At 37.2% G+C, this 22,587-nt stretch overlaps 2 protein-coding genes across 2 annotated transcripts in view; one reads left to right on the plus strand and one right to left on the minus strand.

Moving 5' to 3' along the window:
• Window positions 1–3,793: 3,793 nt before the first annotated feature.
• Window positions 3,794–22,418, minus strand: PLAA (phospholipase A2 activating protein). Its single transcript, XM_085314956.1, has 14 exons — window positions 22,270–22,418; window positions 20,592–20,785; window positions 18,624–18,724; window positions 18,426–18,546; window positions 18,132–18,299; window positions 16,532–16,667; window positions 15,864–16,033; window positions 14,726–14,883; window positions 13,606–13,825; window positions 11,636–11,704; window positions 8,852–8,923; window positions 8,135–8,236; window positions 6,073–6,237; window positions 3,794–4,518 (listed from the first exon to the last, which is right to left on the minus strand). The coding sequence occupies exons 1-14, from the start codon at window positions 22,416–22,418 to the stop codon at window positions 3,953–3,955; spliced, it is 2,391 nt and encodes a 796-aa protein (XP_085171082.1). The 3' UTR covers window positions 3,794–3,952.
• Window positions 22,402–22,587, plus strand: part of IFT74 (intraflagellar transport 74) — a 42,634-nt gene continuing 42,448 nt past the window's right edge. The window contains exon 1 of the mRNA XM_085314960.1: window positions 22,402–22,525. Coding sequence (XP_085171086.1) covers window positions 22,417–22,525 — 109 coding nt within the window. The 5' untranslated portion in view covers window positions 22,402–22,416. The remainder of the gene's footprint in view (window positions 22,526–22,587) is intronic.

Here is a 22,587-nt window from a genome sequence, read left to right on the forward strand (position 1 = left end):
ACTTGGTCCACACTTGCAAACTGGTTACATCTGGTTACATCTTTGTAACCAGAAAAGCTGGAAAAAATTTCCCACCTAAGTGGAAAGCTTAATCTCTGCAGTGAATGTTTATCCAAAATATATTGGAATAATATGAGTTCTGAAAATGCCCACAAATTCCTTTAGGTTAGAATCATAGAATTGGTAAGGTTGGAAGGGACCTCTGGAGATCATCTAGTCCAACCCTCAAGCAACTGGCCCCATATGGAGATCAAACTTGCGACCCTGGCATTATTAGCACCACACTCTAACCAAATGAGCTAGAACTACTGACAATCCTATATGATATCTCATTGCTGAACATTTACATTTCACAGTCTATTCAGAACACATTTTGAAAAACTGTGGGAAACATGTACCATACCTAGATTTTGAATTTGTTGATAGGGAAAAAAGAAAATGAAAGCAAGAGATCAGAATACATAGCAACTAATCATATAATTCAGCAAAGACAGATTAGTTAAATATTTTTGTGAAAAACATCACACAGTTGGAATCAGTACACTATAAATTTTCCCAAAGTATTTACAATTAGCTTTTCAGTACTCTTCTGAGATATTTTTTTTTTTTTTTTTTTTTTAAAGTCTGGCTAAGATTAGGCCTAGATGAGGGAAAGCTTATAATAATAATAAAAATTACATAAAGGTCTTTTCACATACATGCCTCAAGTTCTGTGATTACAGTCTCCATTTATCTTAGCAAGTACAACTAGAGAGAAAGGCTACTGGTGCTGACCTGACAGTTTTTGACTTCTCATTCCATTCTGTACTAGGACATTTTATATTCCTATGCTGACGTCTCATCTAGGAACTGAGCACCTCCACTAAACAAAACCATAGGCAGGCCTAACAGCAAAGATTTAATGTGAAGTGTAACACGTTGTTCTTCTAAGAGCTTTCATTATAGCTCAGGAAAAACGTCAATGGAACAATGATTTCCACTAATGAGAAGCTATAAATTGTCAGCAGAGGACAAAGACCTCTCTTCAAGGGTCTCAAGCATGCTTTAATCTCAAGCATACTTCTACCCTGTTGAACTTGAGATAAACCATGCTCAAATCAGAAGCAGCTAACACACAGATCAACTCCAGGTAAGTTTATTCTTTTAGAGGAAGCACCGAGTGTAAGTTTTGTGCCAGACACATGCCTCCACAGATTGCAAGATTGTACACTTCCTGTCTGCCCCTTTCACTAGGAATAGACTTAACATCTTTTCACTGAAGTGGAACCTTCAATCCCATGACATTTTTTAACGCTTTTTGGCTGCTCACGGTCTCAAAAGCACATTTYGTAGTACACCTGCATATATGTGTGTGTATGCATGTGCACATGCACATTTGTGTGTTTATGTATACACATACATAGTGTATCACAACAGATGTTTTGGAGAACAGTATAATCTAAACCACGAAAATATAGGTTATTCATTTGCAAGATACTACAAACAAAAAGAGGATACTTTTATTTTATGCATTGGAAAACAGAAAAAAAATGCCCGTTTTGTAAAAGATGCGACTCTTTCCCCATGTGCATCCAAGGTAACACATGCTCAAGTTTTGCAAGCTTGTGGAAATCCTCACTGAAAGCTACTATACAAATGTACGAATGCATAAAAGGCTGTTATCTATATTTAATTTGTTACATATTACTTCCTGAATATATTACTTCCATTGCCTGTGCTATCACTTTCTGAGATGGAATATCCAAGGAAGATTCTAAAGGAGAGGAACCCCAGTGTCCCTGCTTCCTCTACTCTGCAGAACAACACTAAAGTGATCAGATAACACTGTACCCATAGTAGAAACTGTGTACCCTCTCATCCAACTATTCTTTTCCTGCTTGGTGTATCTTGCCTTTGCATGTACTGCTGCCGTCTTCAGATGGAGGATTGTTTGCCAAACTGTTTCCCTGTAAATCCAGTTTTAGCACATTTTATAGTATCTCTTCTTATATACCATTTCTTGGAGTGCCAGTGTGTGTTTATTAACAAACTTTTTTTTAGTCTGGGAAATTTATGGCAGTGCATCTTCTACACAGGTAGTCTGTAACATAGCCATCCCACAACAACAAAAACAATGTTAGATGTATATAGGTTTCTTAAATTAGTACATGTACACACTTAAGATAGCACAACATTTAAAAGCTGGAGTTTCAAGAGCAACTGTGCAGTAGGACACAAAAATTCGACAGACAGGTATGTTATTTCTTGAATCTATTTTCTGAAGGTAGTTTCTCAAGATGTTTTCTCAGAAAGGGGTTCACTTATCACAAAGTATTGTAAATCCTGGACAATCTCTTTGACTGCCTCATACTATAATCCACAATGGATCAAACATGAAAGGCAACTAGGGCCATGATCAAGCCTGTTCTTGATAGTATAATCTGAAAATTCATCAAAAGTGTAACAGCACCAGTGCTGTAACTAAGGATCAAAATATGTGTATGGATTTGAGAACAAGGTTTGCCGGAAGTAATGTAATAATTTATATAAACTATCTCAGTTGATATTAGGGAAAAAAAGAAAAAAAAAAGTTAGCACGCTTTGTTACCAAGTCTGTGCCTGGCACAGATGAGGCAGCAGATACAGATATCAAAATGAAGAAAAAGCTCATGTGTGAAAAAAGCTTGCCCGTTTTTCCATGCTTTCCATTATATCAGTCCAGTGAAAATTTGAAATTTTTTTTAAAAAAACTTTCTCTTAGACACGCTGACCATGGAAATGTTCATCCTTAGCTTGTACTTTCTCACTTTAATTCAAAGCAAGAGAGTAACACTTGCAAAGAGCTTCACAAGCCACTTACTTATGGGAAAGTCAAACAGCACACAGGAGCCTTCCTAAATTTGTAAGCAGTTTTAGCTAAAATGACTAGTAGGAAGCAATACCTCCCCTTTGAGTTTAGCATATTGGATCTGCGGGACTAGCTGTAAAACATTATTTTCCCTTTTCAAAATCACTACCGGCATTATGTTAAAGCTACTTCTTAAAATTTGACTTTGCATTTCTGCACTTTGTGCTGTTTGATCCATCCTCTGCATCTAGAGTTTTTCTCTCACACTCTCCGAGATCATTTTTTTAAAAAATTCCTGTACTCTGGAAATACAATCCAGTATTTTACAACATAACAGCAGAAGTCTTATTCTAAAGTAACTAATACACTACTCCGGTGCATTAAGTTAAGATCATGTAGAAGTTGTTCTAGGAGTGGATGTTTAAGCCATTTTACAAACTACAAGAGACACTAACTTATCATTGAAGCACCAGAAGTATACGGTAAAGAGCCTGCCTTTTAGTAATTCACCAAGCTTGAGATTAGAAATTGCTGCAGTACAAACTGCACAAACTGACAGCAGCAAAACAATTAAGAAAAAAATTGGGAAAAAACCCGATGGAAAATTAAGTAAATTTGATGTCTTTACTAGTATATTTGACAACAGTTAACATTAACCAAGATTAACAAACTTCTAAAGAATGCTATTGAATTTAAAAGCTCTCAGGGGCCTTCTCTGCAGACAAACAGCACAGTTTAGAAGCAGTCATTCTGCTGAAGCTTCTGTTTCGCATCCTATTCTTTTTTTTTTTTTTTGGTTGGCAGTCACTGAATCACAGCCATTTCCTAGGTTTTCATCCACATTACCTTTAAGCATTCAGATGGCTAGACTTCTTATTTATTTATTTTGATCTTCTGAGCTATTCCAGAAGGATCTCTTGCAAAGATCCTATGCACTGTAGACTTCAGAGAAGCAGTCACATGACAATCGGTGTAAAAAGTTTTATTTGCTGTGCTGCTCCTGACAAATTATCAAGTTTTTAGTTCACCCACAGTATTTTCTTAATTATAGTGTCACATCAAATACTCAAAAACATCTTTTTTTTTTCCTGCATACACTGTCTCCCCCAAATGCTAACAAAGCAATTACAGCAGATTAAGAACAAACCTACAGCATTCACTTACTTTAGTTGGTTCTGATACAGAGGCATACTTTTTTATTTGAGAGTCAACTCCCAGAGACTTGGCTAATTGCACAGCATTTGTATCATCACTGATCAGTGTCCCAAGAGCCACAAGCAGTCTAAAAATGGCTTCAAGATCTTGAACAACTTCCATAACTGTGCTGATTACTGATAAACATTGAGCTTTGCCCTCAATGTTGTTGACTTTATGTAAACAAACAGCATAGTTCAATGTTAGTGTGGCAAGTGCAATATGAATGTTCTTATTACTGCCTGATTTCAGTTCTATTGCTTGTGTCATTATTTCATCCCTCTGCTGCATCATGAGCTTCTGGCCTGCCTGGCTGACAAAACAATTGCAAAGAGCTCTAAGTGCCAACAGCTGATTTGCTTGCTTTCCTTTAGGGTTCAAAAATTTAAGGAGAAGGACGATAAATTGTACACGATCCTTTTCACCGCAGAAGTTCTCATTCACAGTGGGATGCCTGATAGACAATCTAAGAATGTCTAGAGCTGGAAAGACAATATCTAAAGAATAAAAAAAAATATGTTTTAGTATTACTATTGAATTACGTGCAAACACGCTGGCAAGTTTCTTTCAGATATATAGATTTGTAAGCTTTTGTAAATTTTGGAAAACAGGCATTAACAGTTTTATACAGAAAGAGTTTCAGACATACCACTAAGATGTTGGAAATTCCCAAAGATAAATTTTGACAAAATCTGTTCTATAAACACTTCAGTTAATCACACAAATATGCTCCTTAACCTAAGACAGATACAGTGCTTTTCAAAAATCTTTTCGAAAAGCTCTGGTTAGTAAAGCTGAAGGTAAGACAAAATATTCAAGGTAACTAATCCAAAAAGGCTTCTTAAAAGCTTTTCAGTGACAGAATACCCCTACAATCAGCACTATCTTTCCCCTCATTCTAGGTCTTCTAGACCTAGACAATAAATAAACTGTTTTTTGTCTTGTTTTGTTTTTTTTTGTTAAAGAGAGCTTCAACTCTCTGAGATATGATCTCTAGGAAAAAAAAAAAGGATATTCTTAATTGGAAATCTCACTTTAAGACTTGCTTAATTTCAAATATATCTGCTTCTTGAGTCTTTCATCAGTATCTCAACTTTATAATCAAATCAGAAAATCTGAATCTGCTCAGCTACTCACTGAGCAGTTTTTCCACAGATATACAGCATCTTCAAAATAAACAATGTACAATAGAAAAACTCCAAAGACATTAGCCATGATCAGCTGCTAGCTCCACAGAGTAATTTTAAGTGATTTTATGCAATGAACAGCATTTTTTAATTAAAGAAAAACTTCCTGTTTGTAAGCTTTTAGCCACAAATTTAAGAAAACAGTTTGTTCTAAACTGCAAATTAACATATCTACATATGCAGTGTATCCAGTTTTTTCAGAATGTGCAAGTAACAGCCAAGATAAAGTCTTTCTGGTCTATATACTTACAGGAACATCTTATGAGCAACATATATTTATGTGTTACAACAACGTATGAGCAACAACCTTTTGGGGTTTGACATATTTATCAAATGAAATCACATTACCTCTACTTACCTCCATTGAAAGTATCATTTCACCAAAGCAGTTCTGGCTGCATAATAACCAACCCTTTCAATAACCAATCCTCTTCTACCATATAAAACATGAGTTATCTTTCTTCAATAGCTTTCATAACATATCTCCATATTCTCATCTTTCATTTGGTAACAACTTATGGACACCAGTCTCACACTTTTGTTCTACTTCTAAACAAGTCTCACGGTTCTTTTTGGAAGACTATGACTTTTTTCTGTCAAGTTCCTCCTTCATCTCTACTGTTGCTCCAGCAACAAAATCTGACTACCTATTTCTGATTCTGTAGTTTATGCCACTGCCCCTTCTGATGACCAGCACTGTCTCCTTGTGTAGTGGTATTAGAGCCTATGTGTCATTTTCTGGCTTCTATTTGGGTTTTAAACTCTTCATGACAAGACTGTTTAATGCCCAGCATAACAGAGATCTAGTTTGTGAAGTGTTGATGACATGACCATACAAAAAAAAAAATAATTGCAAATGTTTACCTTCTGGCCAGTTTACTGCTTTCCATAAAGTCTGAAGTTGTTGTGCTGTAGGTGTTTCCCCGGAGGCATTACATATTGCAAACAGTATCTTTTCGAGGATTATCAAGTCATCTTCTGTAAGCTTTTGTTCTTCAGATGCACTTCCATTAAGTTCCTTTAGTTTGCCTATATGAACAGCAGAAAAGGCAAAGTTCTCTGATATTTTAATTTTACACCTGAAATAATTTTAAATATACTACAAAGCATTTTATGAATAAGTCATAACTGCTATAATTGTATTTTGTATATTTTTTTTATTTTAAATATTAAAATACTATTTTTCCCTCCTTCATCCTGTTCCTAAAATTTTAATCATCAAAATGATTGCCACTATAAAATAAGGATTCAGAATTCATCTCTAAGCTGACATGYATGCAAAGATGCAGAAAAGAATCACAAGAGCATTAGGCGTGTATAACTGAACTGTGATTCCCCTTTATTCTTGTCTATTATTAGTGAAACAAAATAAAAAAGAGATTATGTAACTCAAGAGTCAAACTGTTCTTATTTTGATTGAAATATCATAAACAAACTATGATTGCTCAGGGTCCGGCATTCAAATTTGAATGCAGCTTAAAAAGAAAAGTTTCTAAGCATTAATGTTGTATTATACTCAGAAAAGATCTAGGATTAGCACCTGCCATTCATCGTTCTTCCAGAACTGATGACAACCATATCAATAAAAACATCACCAGACAGTATTATTCATACTAGTATGCCCTTATGATATTTATAGTATAAATAAAAAATAACAGAGGGCTTATTATGAAAAAACCTTGAAAGAAATAGCTAATAAATCTAGTCCAGTCCAGCCTTAGTATTTACAAATGTATTTAACCATGCACTGTTACAAGACTGTACGAAACATAGTAAACCTAGTTTTCAGATTCTAGGTTTCAAAACCAAAGAGAAAACCATTATGTTCTTGTGTCTAGTAAGGTTATCATTCAAGAATACTGAAAAAAAAACCCTAAATGCAGTGCATTTTCAGAAGTAAAGGTCTCTGCTTTGCTGTAACATAGCAGAATGAAAGCCAACCAGTCTTGCAGTTCTTCCTCTTAGGAAGTTTTAGACAATAGTTTGCTCTAAAAGCCCACGGAAAAGTAGGAGGAAGCTAGAGCTATTTACTAGCGATAACCTCCATAAAAGAGTCTAGTCTGTAAATCTCTTGTAGTCTCCATGAACAAACATTAGTGTGTAAAAAGAATGCAGGGCAATAAAAAGGGGCTGACTGAAGACTCCAACTGGTATTTTTAAAAGAGGTAATACCTTTTCTATAGTATGAATATGAACTAGTTTTTACAGAACTCAAATATACTATGGCATGCCACAAAAACAGACTGAAATAAACTGAAGATAAATAGGGTAGGGATTCTGTGGAAGATTTAAAGAAAATACAGAGGAAGAGATAGAAATGAGCAATGGGAAAAAAAGGGAAAACAAACCAACAGTAATAGTCACCAAAATAATATATCACAGGAAGAAAAATGAAACAGAATCAGGAAATACTGAATGTTTATCTACTGCAAATTATTAGTAAATAAGGCAGAGAGTTTTCTTTTCCTTACTATGAAAAACTTCTAGATCTAGAAGGAACAAGCTATGAAACTGTGAACACTTTAACATGTCATAGATTACATTGTATGCCTATCTGGTAAACTGAAATTTTCGGCAGCAACCAGAAAGGGATTGCTCATAACCTGCATATCCAGCAGCCTGGAGAAAAAAGTAGTCTTAAACTGCTAAGTTTACGTACTAGCTTTGTAAGTAAAATGCCAAACAAAAGCAAGTGTAAGTGTGGGCAAGATGGAGTACATTATATAGTCTCTAAAGGTCCTGTCAAATTTACTCCTATGCCTTCAACTACATCAACCATAAAAATGATGAATCTGATTTTAAAGTGCAAAACTGAGAAAGAGTAGGAAAGTTATGAGACATCAGTTAGCCTTTTGGAAGATTAAAAATGAAGTTATCATTTCAAGCAGATCAAAAATAAAGCCAACCTCAAAGTTAAAACACTGACCCAGTATCTGTGTAGGATTTGCCTGATCAAAGGTGACAGCCTCCTTTTTAGGAAAATAAATATTTTCTGTTTTAGCTGCAGCTGATTGGTAGGCACCCATTCCTACATAAAGGAAACATGACAAGTTCAATAGTGTACCAAAACACAGAACAGTACCAATAAGTACATCTTACTGGCTATCATTCAGAAAAATCTTATCTCCTCAAAATCTTATCTTTTGATCAGCAGTTTTCATATACTGGAAGATCTACAGATACCACCAAATGTATGTGAATGCTTACATCACATGCAATATTAGCTTAAGATCTCTTCAGAAGAGAGTAATAATGGAAGAGTTTTGATTCATGAACTATGATCTTCCAGAGTCACAGATGATTTAGTCTCACACTTTGTACTTTCCACTTACATTGCATATGTTAATTTCTCTAAACAATAACATCACTGGTAGCAAACTGAAAAATCTTTCAAAAGCAGACTACCGTCATATATTTCAAAGAGCAAGATTCTACCTAAAATGCATACACGTAGTGCAATATTCTCGCTTGTAAAAAGGCTTCCTTCCCTGTATTTTCTAAATAATTTCCAGAGGATTAACGATTCACTTATTATTTTAATTATTAAATTCTACTAATATAAAAGCTATATCTAAAGAAAAATAATCCGTGTCAAAGCAAAAAAAAAAAAGTATCTTTTTTGTTTGCAGGCCACATCGCTTACCTGTATACAGATCAGCTTTATCCACTGAAGCTACCGCATTTGATGTAGAACCAGGAACATAACGACCAGCACCTGAATGGAGATTAGGCTTTTTAAATGCCACCACAGGTAAGCAAATAAATCCCTTATAAATAAATTTAGTTTTGTTTCAAAACTAGTAAATATTAAAGGTGTTGTTTTTCATTAACAGAATCATAAAGAAGTCTTCAACACTTTCTGAAATGTAAGGATTATATCTACATGTATCTGTAAGGGTCATGCAGGTGATGGTCATAGCATTCACAAAACAAGCAAATCATGGTTGGGAGGCATTCTAGCATTGCACAGCAGAGGCCTTGACCCAAGCAAAGCTCCAGGGGCAGAGGCCTGAGGGTAGGAAAAGGGTCTGGGCTCYTCCTTCACCTGGAGCACCAGTGGCCTCTTCCACAGGCCAAGCTGGCAGGTGAAAGAGCTGCTGGGAGAGGTGAGCGGTTTGTGCACCATCACGAGGGATGATGAGAGGATCGACAGAGTCTTTGTAGAAAATCCGTGGAAAACAGAGACAATGCCACAGAAATCGAGGAAGGAGGGACAAGTAGACCATGATCAAAAAGGTACAGATAGGGAACTCTTTCTGGCAACAGAGGAAGTTTCCTGCTCCACCTGTAGATCAGAAATGTTAGGATAGGCACAGCATCCCCTAAGAACAGGTGAGTGCAAACAAGACCCATCAAATCAAGAGGATGCATCACAGCCTGCTGAGGTGCACGAAGGGGAAAGGTTGCTCCTTCCTGAAACATACGGAGGCACCCTTTCTCTGACCTGACATCTTGAGAGCTTTGTTGTTTGTCTGGATTCAAGATCTTGCAGAGAGACTGCTGAGGTATGTCTGGCCCTCAGACCATTACCTGCTGCTGATCTTCCCCTTGGACACCAATGATAGGACCAGTGAAGAGAGCATCAAGAATAACTACAGAGCTCTAGGGACAAGGGTGAAGGGCCCAGGTGGTGTTTTCTTGATCCTGCCAAGAAGTGGAAGTATTTGGGTAGAAGTGAACTTATCAACCAGGTCAGCACATGACTGGTTTCACAGGTAGGACTTTGGCTTCTTTGACTACAGAACCCTCTTTGAGAAGCAAGGGCTACTGAGCAATGATGGGTTAAGTCTGAAAAAGCAGGGCAGAAGTGTCTGCAAACAAGCTTGCTAACCTAGTGAGGAAGACTTTGAACTTGTTATACCAGGGACAGGTTAGAATCATAAAATTAAGGTGAAAGGGACCTCTAGAAGTCATCTGCTCCTACCCTCTGCTCAAAGTAGATCTTATTAGATGCCTCTGTCCTTTTAGCACGTCAAAAAGTTAACAGTCCCAAGGAGAACTATGCTCCCAGCAGAAGGTCACCCCTAAGAAATTCCCCTCTGAGCCAATAGCTAACGCATACCTCAGGGATCAGTACTGGGATTAATATTCTTTAATGTCCTCCTTAATAATCTCCATGACAGCACAGAATACATTCCCAGCAATTTAGTGGGGGCCAGCAGATCAGTGGGAGCAGTCAGTGCACCAGGACTGAGCAGCTCTTCAGAGGGACATGGACATGCTGGAGAAATGGGCTGATGGGAGGCAGCAAAGACGTTTCACATCCTGGGCCACATTAGCATAAGTGCAGCCTGCAGGTCTGAAGAAGCRATCCTGCCCTGCTGCTTGCCACTGGTGAGACTACACATGGAGTGCAGTTTTGCATTCTCCAATACAGGACACAAATTGATGTACTGGAGTAAACTCAGAGGTTGCCACCAAGATGGTCAAAGGGCTGAGGCACAGGAAGTACAGGGAGATGTTAAGACAATGGAGTTTGTTTAGCCTGAAGAAGGTAAACTGTAGACACYGATGTCTCCAACTACCTGATCACGGGATACAGTGAAAACTCTTCTCAGAGTGTAGTGATAGAAAGAGAGGCAATAGGTACAAGTAGAAATATCCAAAATTTCAACTAGATATGAGAAGTTAAAAAAAGGCACACACACACAAATACAAAATGAGGAGGTAAAATACTAGAAAAAGTTGCCCAGGCAGGTTGAGAGATCTCCACCCTTAGAAGTGTTGAAGACTAGAATGGACAACTCCCTGAGCAACGTGATCTATTTAGACCTGCCTTGAGCAGGGGGTTGGACTAAATGGCTTTTGGAGGTACCTTCCAATCTAAATTATTTTATATTTCTATGATCATGGCATGATAAATACATCCAGGTTTCTCTCAGGCATAAGCTTAAAGAAAATGCAAACCGCTTTCTTCCTCAAACACCTGATTACTTTATCCTCATACCTGTAATTGGTTCTTCMTCCTCCTAAGTGAAATCACTGCACAATTTATCATATTTTAAAGTGTTAATTTACTACAATAAAGATCAGGCCATAAGAAAAAAAAAGCGAGTAGTTCTGTGAAAATATCCAATCCTGAGTTAGTCATGTATGGGAGAGTTTGGTAAGCATGAGGGTTAAAACCACCTTCTTGTGTTGTTGGAGCATTAGTACAGTGTAGAAAACAAACAGAATGATGTGAGTTAGACCAGGCAGCAGAGGAGCCCTCCTCTTCTACATGAAATCCAGACATGCCTTGTCACTTTTTACATTTAAGTGTCTCAGCTGTGGAGTCCACCTAGTCAGTCTGTGTGACAGTGCTSCCCCAAATGGAGGACAGAAAGGATCAGCATGGAGTTGAACACTGATTGGAACTGAACATGAAATATACACCTTTAAATTCCTGAAAGATATACTGCAATAAAGAGTAAAAATTATGCAATACCTGTAAACGGATCTGCTGCAGGTACTGCATTTGGTCCAGATGAAGAGCCTGGAACATAACGTCCAGCACCTAGAAAAACAGTAAGACAAGCAATGACTACTATAGCTATGTGTTAGTACTATATCATCACTTTTCAAGTGGAAATAACTCAAAACAAAGCAAGACATCAAATATGTCTCATGGTGTACTGTTAAGACATAGCTGATCCTCTCCCTTGACCCCGAAACAAAATTCCTCCTATTTACTCTGGGATAAGATCTTTGTTTTTTGAAGCATAAATGTTATGTTTAGTCACAGCTAAATCAGAGGTATAGCCTGAGAGCCATCTATAATGGAGTACCTGGTTGGAGAGATGAGGGGAGAGAAATGGATGTTGCCCATCTTGACTTTTGACAATGTCTCCCATAATATCCACATAGGCAAGCTGAGGATGTATGTACTAGATAACCAGACACAGAGGTGGACCAAGAACTGGCTGAATGGCAGAGCTCAGAAGATTAGGATCAGCGCTAGCAATTTGCCCTTGTAGCCAAGAAAGCCACATACCAGTGGGCTGCACCAGGAAGAGCATTGCCAGCAGGTTGAGTGATTGCATCCTTTCTCTCTAATCAGCCCTGGTGAGGCCACATCTGAAGTACTGTGTGCAATTCTGGGCTCYGCAGGAAAAGAGAGGTGGAGCTACTACAGAAAGTTCAGCAAAGGGTGATTAAGATGATTAACGGACTAGTGTATTTCTCTTATGGGGAAAGGCTGAGAGAGTTGGGTCTGTTTAGTCTGGAGAAGAGAAGACTGAAGGAGGATCTTATCAATGCGTATAAATATCTGAAGGGTAAATGCAAGGGGATGGGGCCAGATTTTTTTCAGTGGTGCCCAGTGACAGGATGAGCAGCAATGGGCACGAACTGAAACAAAGCAAGTTCCATTTGAACACGAGGAAAATCTTCATTGTGAGGGTGACAGAGCACTGCAATAGGTTTTCCAGAGAGGTTGTTCAGTCTCCATCCTTGCAGATATTCAAAAACTGACTGACATGATCCTGAGGGACCTGCTGCTGCTGACCCTGGTAGAGTAGAGGAATTGGACTAGATGGTCTCTGGAGGTCTTTTCCAACCTCAACTATTCTGTGATTCTGTGTAATTCTGTATGTGCATAAGTTCATTTGACCACAGTTATATCTCAACCTGATAACAGTCTGTTTGTTCATTTCTAGTCCTTGCAAGAAAACCATTTAGCTCAGAATCATTTTCATGGAGAGTTCATTCCAAATTTAAATGCTGTGAAGATGGTTGAAGTAAGAGTGGTTTATTTTGTAACGTAATGTTTAATCGATTAACATGCTTCAGTTTCTGAGTAATTAACATGGTTACAATTTCCCTTTCCTGCCTACAGAAGGGTCACTTATGTATTTCACTCAGCTTAATTTCAGTCCATTCTCTAGTTAAATTTTTATATTTTATTCATCCCCATAACAGCCTCTGGCCACTAGGAGACTAATACAAGAAGGGGTTTTCTCCCAATACTACCAATCAGAAAAGAAAGAATACACTGAAAGATACAACAAGCTTGATTAATATTTTGTTGAAGATTTGTTCTGACAAATACTTTAAGACTTAACAAGCTTCCACATTTTTCTTGTGAAATCTACCCATGCCTTTCCTCAACAATTTGAGGACATGAAATAAAAAGTACAATAATAAAGTACACAAGCGAGGACATCGAAGTCTCCTTGTGAAGTGACCTCCTCTGCTAGGTTAATATATAAATAATAGGCTTATACTGGCACTATAGTGTAGAAACACTTTACATTATTCTGATAAGTTTGCATCACATACCTTTGAAGAAATATATTTATAGAAAAAAATTAAGTGTAATTATTATATTAGAGCAAAACACGAATATTTAAAATACACATCTTTATCTCCTTGGTAGTTAACGTCTTTAGTTGTGCACAAGGATGTTTAAATTTTTACCTGTGAAAGGATCTGAAAACTGAGTGGTTGTATTCACCAGTGTTTGCCCTTTAGTGTTGTCCACAATAAATTTTGCCACCTGATCCAGAAACATAGGATTTAGATCATTCTTTTGCAGGAAGTTGTATGCGGTCAGCCAAGGATCATCAGTGATGTTATATGGCAGTTTGTAGGAAGGCCCACTTTCATTTACATCAATAGTGAAAACATAGTCATATTCCTTTGAGCAGAATAAATATACAAGCAAATGAGAAACTTGTAATTACATTTTGTATACAGATGTATACAATGTAGGCTGAAGTTCGTAATCTCAGCCCTGGGGCTTTTATACTGTCATTTGCAGCTTGTATCAATAATATTCTCATTTGTGGACTGCAAGTCTAAAATACTTAAACCACATCATGTGTTTTCTAGAATCTCAAGGAGGAGTAGGCTATGACAACAGATTCTGCTAATCTACATATGGAAATGTATTGAAAAGTAATTCAGGCATTGGATATAGCTCTCTAGGTACAAGGCTAGTCGGATGCCTCAAAAAAATTCAGGCGTGGAAGTATGCTTCTAATACTAAAAAAGAACGAAGCACTGAGGTTTTGTTGAAGCATACTAAATAAAATACCATTATGACCTGAACACCTTTCTTTTAGCGGTGGCACTCGATACACACTTTTCTTTATGTAAATTTCAGTAAAGGACACGGCTATCTTTAAAGTTATTATCTGTCTTTCAGTTCAAAAGCTAAGGAGAAATCTGGTAACTAATACATCATTTATATAACTAATATAAGACTCACTCTCTTTGGAAAAGAAGTTAAAAGTAATTTTTCAAGGTATTAGCAATAAATATTAGAGAACTTGGTCCTTCCTCTGCTAGCTAATAGTTTACCTTTCTGCAAAATAATTTGTCTATGTTGTCTAGCTTGTTTTACAAAACACATTTCTCATGTAGTGCTGAAGCTAGCAATCTCAGTTTTAGCAGCCCAAAGATATACAAAAAGATTACTAACAAATCTCTGTTTTCTACTTTATATTTTATGTACACAAAAGCTGGAACAACATTTTTTGAATGTGCAATTACGCATTTTACTTCAAGAGAGTAAAATACACAAAAGTTTGCCTACCTTTCCTTCAAATAAAACCTTTCCAGATGTTTGCTGTGTGGCTCCAGAGGAACCAACAACATCACCAATCTTTATCCATCTTCCTTCACTAACACTCCACTGATAGGCTTCAACTTTTCCATTATCTTTAATGAGACGTGTCTGTCCATCTCTTGTTCCTGTAGACAGAAGTGTTTGAAAGTGTTAAGAAATTTAAGAATAAAATTTATTTTAGGGGGGAAAATGTCTTCAAGTAGCACCCAGATTTAAAGAGGAAAATATAGTTCAAGAAGATTCAAAGTAACAGCACAGAAAAAAATATACTATGTTGCCATAAAAGTAACAGAAATCCTGAAAATACCATTCTACAATTACTATACTGGCATCTGCCACCAGACTATGATGTAAAACTAATCCTCAAGTCAAGTATTCGAAAAGTTCATCGTTTTAAAAGTTCATTCATTACGACAGGTGATAATCTCCTATGGTCTAATAAGATGAGAAACTTCATTCAACTGTTAGAAAGATGACTGGCAATTTACAGTACTTGGTGATCAGAGTCAAGGGCTGAGGTCACTGGTTACCCTGGGAAAAAATATTTTTCTAAATAGAAAAAAAAATATATTTTTTCTAACTAGTTACTAGGAATAGTCTTAGCTAACACTGCTTCTTCTGTATTCCTAGTAATGTCCTGAATACTTGTAAGAAGTACATTCAGGCAATCAAGACAAACTGTTTTTATAGATGAAAGTTAAAGTAGAGATGGGGAAAAAAAATCACCACATATAATTGTCTTTTTTAGTAAAAAATTTCCACATTTAATAGTCATTCACAAATCATATGAATTTCTCTTGTATTGTTGGCATGACAGATCCAAAACACATCCTCAACATATTGTAGCATCTTAAACTATTTTTTTTTTATATCTCGTAAGAGAAGTATTTTTCACCATATAAGTCTACTACTGGTATGTAGTTAAACTAGTATAGTTTCCAAAAGAATCAATGAAATAACAGCAGAGCAAAATTAAGCTGTTTTCTTCAGCAACACTAGAAAAATAGATCAGAGTCTTCTTAATTTTAGATGATGCTAAAAGTTTCAATGCCTCAGAACCAATATTTGGAGATATTTATAATATAACAGAAGTGAAATAACTTACCAGGATCCTTAAGATGTTCTCTTCCTGGAAGGTCATCAGCGTTAATATCTCCTAAATCACCAGTTTTAGGGTCAATTGATGCTTGAGAAAGCTCATTTTCAAAAGCTTCAATCTCCTCAGCACTTGCTGTACGTTCCAAAGACTCTGTAAACACTCTTATGATTCCATCACTGAGCAGATAGAAAACATTTAAGTATCAAAAATTTTACAAGCATTCTAATAATGTCTTCTATGTCATAAGAAAATGTCTTTATTTCTAATAAATCTCCAAATTATTTTATACATAGAATCCAGCTCTCATGCTGAAATCAGCCTATAAGAGGAATTAACTGCTTAACTTGAAGCTGTATCTGCAGTATAATTTTATATGGTAGGCTACACTTATCAAATAGGTTGTTACAGTACCTATAAACCTACCCATAGCATTGCATTCAATTGTTAGGCACATACCCAAAGCACACACTCTTTACTGCTGCAATCTACATGGAAAAAAATAATCTGAATTTTCTAAAGTATGGAAGAACATACTTAAATTAACCTTCTCCCACCTTGATGGCTTATTTTTTAATATAGAATTAATTCTGACATCCAAAACAACGAAAACAACTTCAACAAGGGTTCTCCAATTTTAGATCTACAAATACAGTGATAGAGTAACACCAGGATACCTTGCACCAACTACGATGTCACCATTGTCTAACACACAGCAGCACCAAACAGACTGAGCTGGGAGTCTGATTGTTTGAGCACATTCCCCTTGCTTCCAGATTCTAAGAGATCTATCCTCACCAGTAGTTACAAAATCTAAAAAGGAAGAAAAAACAGAAGAGTTTAAAGCTATATGTATATTTAGTATACTGTGATACAAGATGGATTCCTACAACAGTGTATTTAACAATTAAGAGTAAAAGGAAGCTTTTTATATTTTAACAGATCTCCCCGTCACAAGAAGAGAGTTATAAGAAAGCAAATTTCATGCATATTTCTCTTCACCAAAGAAATCAGGTGCATAAATTGTGGACTGATCAGCCAGAGAGGGAATGAAATTATTCTCATGGCAGACAAAAGATTCTGTCCTCCTTTCAAGGATGTAAACAAAAAACTTAAGAGTAATTTTGAGACTATCACAGTTTTATCTTACCCTGTATTTCCAGAGTTTCACAGTTCTTTTAAATCTCTGAGCAGAGTATCTTCTGCTTTTTCAGGAAGTATACATAAAGCACTCAAAAGTCTAACTTCTAGCATCTCCTCTTTGACAGCTTTAAGATAGAAGAATTTGTGACCTTCACATCCATTAATATACCTTCATTCACTTAATGAACGAATACGCAAGTGTCTCGTGCCAAGTCAGTGATCTTTGTGGCACACATCTTCTGCAATCTGTAACAGTTAGTTTTGAAGCTCTAAATCTCAAAACTTCAGACGCTTTGATGCTCCTTGGAAGCCCAGGATATTCTCATGTTGGTGTCCATAACTCTCTATTACAGAGTCCAAAACTTAAAATAATTAATTTTGACATTCTATGATTATGAGAGTAGACCATTCATTGGTGTATCAAATACTAGATCAACTCACAGAAAAAGAGAATTTAGTATGCTAAGATGAAAAATGAAAATAAACCCATATACATAAAACCCTTAATCCAAACTAGCACTGGAACAGATTGCCCAGAGAGGTTGCAGAGTCCCCTCCTCTGGAGATATTCAAAGCCCACCTGGATGCAACTCTGTCTAACATGCTCTAGGTGACCCTGCTGAGCAGGGGGGGTTGGACTAGATGATCTCCAGAGGTACTTTCCAACCTTACCAATTCTATGATTTATTATGTATTTTGAAAACTTTCTGTGGAAATACCTGAATTTACATTATCTCAAAATGTCATGTGTACCATCCCATTACTCTGCTACACTGCCAATATGCAGATGACAATATAGACAATAGTTTCCCTGTTGCTTCAAGAAAGCAGAAGTTTTACTTCTAATTAAAGCTAGAGCCTTATAATTAGGCCTGACTCAGGACCTTTTATCTCATCTACTGTCAGTTCAATTCTGTCAGAGACAGGATTTGATTCAATCACAAACATTTTTATTACTTACGTAAAAGGAAGAAGCAAAAAGTGAAGGAAAACAAAAATGAATGAAGTAAATGAAATGCCATCCAAGTTCTTTTGTTATGGCGGCTTCACAGAAGAACTGCAGAACTACTGAATATCAACCTCGCTGTTTTATTTTGGAAGAATGTTGGGTCATAGTCACAAAAACAACCCTACCTTCACACTGAGGGAAGACAGATATGCTGTATATATAATTCGTATGTCCATAATACACCTGCAGGCACTCGCCGGAGATCTGCCATCTTCGGACACTAGCATCATTAGCACAGGAAAGGAATTCCATTTCACTGAGAATAGCTAAGCCTCTCACACAATCTTCATGTCCTTTGCAAAAGAAAGAAAAACAACTGAAAAAATTTACCAGAGGCTTAAGGATTTTTTAATTTTTTTTGTTTTTAAGAAGAGCATGTGACCCCCTCTGTGAAATTAATCAACTGCAAAAGTATTTACCAGTGAACGTTCTTTCACATTTGCCTGCCTTCCACAGTTTAATAGTTTTGTCTGCTGAACCAGTCAACATTAATCCCTGTTCAGGCAGTATTTTCACTGCCCATATAGCAGCTGTGTGACCCTGCAAAAAACCCAACATTGTTGTTTTTTTCGACAAAAATGAGAGCATTTATTTAATACCCATGCAGAACTTCATACCTGTAATGTCATCATACATCTGTCATTCAACCACACTTTGGCTGTTGTATCCCATGATCCACTTAGTAACGTGCCAAATTTCCCAGAGGAAAGGCTGCAAACTGGAATGAAGGTTCAAATAAATACTCACATGTTTCCTGCATTGCCACCAAACTTGTGCCAGCGATTTAAACAGATTCATTTAAGCAGATTAACTTCCATTAGCAGCATATTTATAGTGTTGAAGATTTTGGGGAAGAATTAAAACTATAGTCACACCACAACCTAGAAAGGCACTGCTTAGAAATGTATTCACATTAAATCACAGAATTTCAAATCTTTTTGTAATCCATATTTTTAAAAAATTTTCTTAAATTTCTCATTGTTTTCTCCTACAATTAGAATATGTTGACAAGCAGGGCAGATAATCAGTCAAGACAAAGAATTAACATAACAATTTATTTGTAGAATTAACAGAAAGCCAAGATTTTGTCAAATTGTGTTAATTTATGTCCTCTCAAGGAAYAAAATTTCATAACAAAATATTCAACTTATCTTCTTGGAAGGCAAAATACTGTTATGAAGAAATTGTGATTAAATTAAAAGATATATTTAACAAACAATAATCTGAAAATGTTCCAGTAATAGGCTGCTATAAAACAGAAGACACACAGTGCTAATACAGTTGTAATAACTAATAAGTTTATGAAGCAGTTAAGTCATGAATAGAGTACATGATCCATCTGATTTTCATAAAAGAGAAGTTTGGTGTTCTGTATCTTGCTTCTGTGATGCAACAGTGAGAACTGAATAGTATTCCAGCCTTAGCTCTAAGCAAAACAATTGTTCATGCCCTAGTTTTTCCCATTTCTAAAGCAGATTTTATGATGAATCTGAGCTTGATATTTTTCAGTATTTGTGTATTACCATAAAAAGAGATTTTAAAAAATATGTATTTCTACATATTTCAGTCTTAGATGTGGGGGTGGTATATAAACTCTCTAGAACATCCTCTCCCTTTTTACAACTCTGGAGGGAGCCCGGCACATGTTCTATTAYCAGCTCACCCATTCCAGCTTCCCACCCAAGCATATAAGCTATTCCTTGCCTTCCTACATAATGATGTTATTTTCTTTCTTTCTCATAGCAAGCCAAGAGGTTTAAAATAAATATAAATAATTTCCCTTTTAAATTTTTGATGCTGCTTGGAAGCCCAGGATATTCTCATGTTGGTGTCCATAACTCTCTTTACTGAAGTAGAAAGAGAGTCCAAATCTTAAAATAATTAATTTTGACATTCTATGATTATGAAATCAGACCATTCAAAGGTGTATCAAATACTAGATCAACTCACAGAAAAAGAGAATTTAGTAAGCTAAAATGAAAAATGCTGTATATTTTATTATATTGCTGAAAGAATGGTATATAATACTGGATTAACATATCATATGCTGCATTGACCAGAATGAAAAGCAGGAAAATTTCTGTAGTGAACTTTAAGCCTTCATTACATATTTAGAGCAAGAACTAATATTAGATCCACATCTAAGTAATCAAATACTGAAAGTTTGTTTTTCTGCTTAGGAAGCTCACTCTTTCCACTTCCATCAACTTGGACACAGAATCATGCTTAACAAAACACATAGTTTGTACAGCGAACTAAATTACCTGCTTCTTAAACTTGCAGCTCTTGACAAAATGGACATCATTTTACTATGCTTGTAAATTAGCATATGATATACGACCTACAGGGTTTATACAGGAAAGCATCATACATCCATCACTGTAAACTTCAAAGTCCTTGCAACTGATTAGCACTGCATGAACTGAGATTATAAAATCCTATCTGTACAGACCATAACTAACCAGTTGACTATATTAAAATACCAGAGAATTCAAAATTCAGTTTTATGACTTCAACTTATTTTCCTCTCTAGCATATCACATTAACTTTTACATAACAAAGTCTAAAACAAAGTTACTACATACCTGTGTTTTTATGGCCCTTCAGGACATAAAGAGGAGCTGTGCTGTCAACTGTGAAAATGCAAATATTATGATCATTGCCACCAGTTGCAATCAGCCCACGAGGATACAGGTCACTTGGAGGTACGATGCACACACAGGATACAAAATTTGAGTGGCCACTCATACAGTGCATTTCAGTAAAACCCCTGTTAAGACTAAACATATATGATAATCAGTTCAGAGTCATGACAGAAAGTACTTATTTGAGGCACTGAAATATAACAGGTGTTTGATATTCCAACTCTTGAATTAATACCTATCCTCATAGTGGGTTGAATAACAAACTATGGATGACCTAGAAAGACAAAAATTTAAGAGAAATATTTATTCTAAAAACCAAGCTCAATAAGCAATACAGTCTTCCAGTTATTTATCAATGGTGGCAGTCTGGAAGGACTCAATTTTATTTTTCCTGCTCACTGGCAAACACTATGCCTAATGTGACCAGAAGTACTCGCAGCTACGATATACCTATAAGAAATTCTTGGCTGTCTCAAGACTTAAGTACATATTCCAGTACACCTTAATAATACCAGAGTATGTAAACAGAGAAACAAGCTTACTGACTGCAAAACCTATTCCCTGGCTGTCAGTTATCAATACTATAAAGGATTTATAATCCATTAGGACTGTAACTGATTCATACAGCACCCTTACTTATCCATCTTGATCTGATCAAAAAAGGCAGAGCATTCACTGGGGAGGAAACAAAAAATGAAGTGGTAATCATCCCCACACGATAAAGGCTTCCTTTCAAAAAGAACTTTTATCATTTCATGTTTTCACATTCACATTCCAAAACCTAGAAAAGGCAGGGAAACTGTGATACTCTTCTAAATTCTACAACATCTCTGCTAAAGGTACACAGAACAAGTGATGACAACGTACCTTCCTCTAAAATTTGAAGTACAAAAACAATATATACAGCAGTCTGCTTATCCACTGAACCCTGTCTACTGTATTCCCACAATCTTTAAAGCAGAAAGGAGACTGATACCTTTGCTAGAGCAGCATACATCCACTTAATAAAAATACATCTAAGCATTCAAGCAAATTTGCTAGTTATTTCTGCTTCACTGAAAGGCAGTAGAAAGAACATGCATGCCTGGCAACTTCATGATACTGTCTGTAATTTGAAGCTATACACAAGCAAGTAAGTATGTCTTGTTGCTTCCAGCAGGAATCTGTATCTCCACCATCTCATATCTACATTGCTCAGCAGTATTTTGACAGTATTTTAACCATGTCTTTTGCCCATGCTGAAAATTGAACTGAACAACTGGCAGAGCCACTTGGTAACCACATCGTGCAACAAGAATATGACGGAAAAGAGCATATTTCCTTTCTTTTCCAATACTCTTGCATATTTGGAGGGGGGGTAGATTTTTATTCCTATTTAATTCAACGTTCTGGAAATCTGCCCAGCAAAGGGAGAAAAGGCTCCTACCGACCATTCTAAGCGGTGCCACGACAAGCAACGGCCGCCGCCAGGTGGGCAGCGAGCGGGGGTGGGCAGGACCGGGGGTGAGAAGACCCTGAGGGCACCTGCACCGTGGCCCCCTCCCCCTCCTCGAAGGCCCGGCCGGGCGAAGCGCGACCTCGCGGCGACGGTGGCGGCGTAGCGYGGCGCGACACTCACCCGCCGGGAGCCCAGAGCCGGGCGGTTCGGTCCCGGGACACGGACACGAAACCGCCCTGAGGGAAAAGACTGCTGGTGAGGCCCCGCACGTCTTGCCCGTGCCCCGCCAGGGAGCAGCGGAGCCGGTACACACCGCCCTCGCCAGCCATGGCGGCGGCACGCAGCAGGCCGACCAGGCGCCCTGACACAGCAACCCACTCAGCCGCCGCCGCCGCTTCCGGAAGCCGCTATCCACCGCGCCGGAAGAGGCGTCATCGGRCAAGCTGGCGGCAAGCGCGTAAACTCCATGTCCCAGCAGGTGCTGCGCCACAGAGCTCC

Source organism: Rhea americana, unplaced genomic scaffold (genome assembly GCF_003343005.1).
Source record: "Rhea americana isolate MKP2758 unplaced genomic scaffold, rheAme1 scaffold_418, whole genome shotgun sequence".
NCBI classification, from domain to species: domain Eukaryota; kingdom Metazoa; phylum Chordata; class Aves; order Rheiformes; family Rheidae; genus Rhea; species Rhea americana.

Excerpts from the sequence above, each read along its gene's own strand:
- PLAA (XM_085314956.1), bottom strand. The coding sequence starts at position 22,418 with ATGGCTGGCGAGGGCGGTGTGTACCGGCTCCGCTGCTCCCTGGCGGGG. Across the intron at positions 18,547-18,623 it reads GATGTATGATGACATTACAG|GGTCACACAGCTGCTATATG; the intron begins GTATGAAGTTCT and ends GGTTTTTTGCAG. Across the intron at positions 16,668-18,131 it reads TGTCTTCCCTCAGTGTGAAG|ATTTTGTAACTACTGGTGAG; the intron begins GTAGGGTTGTTT and ends CTTCCTTTTTAG.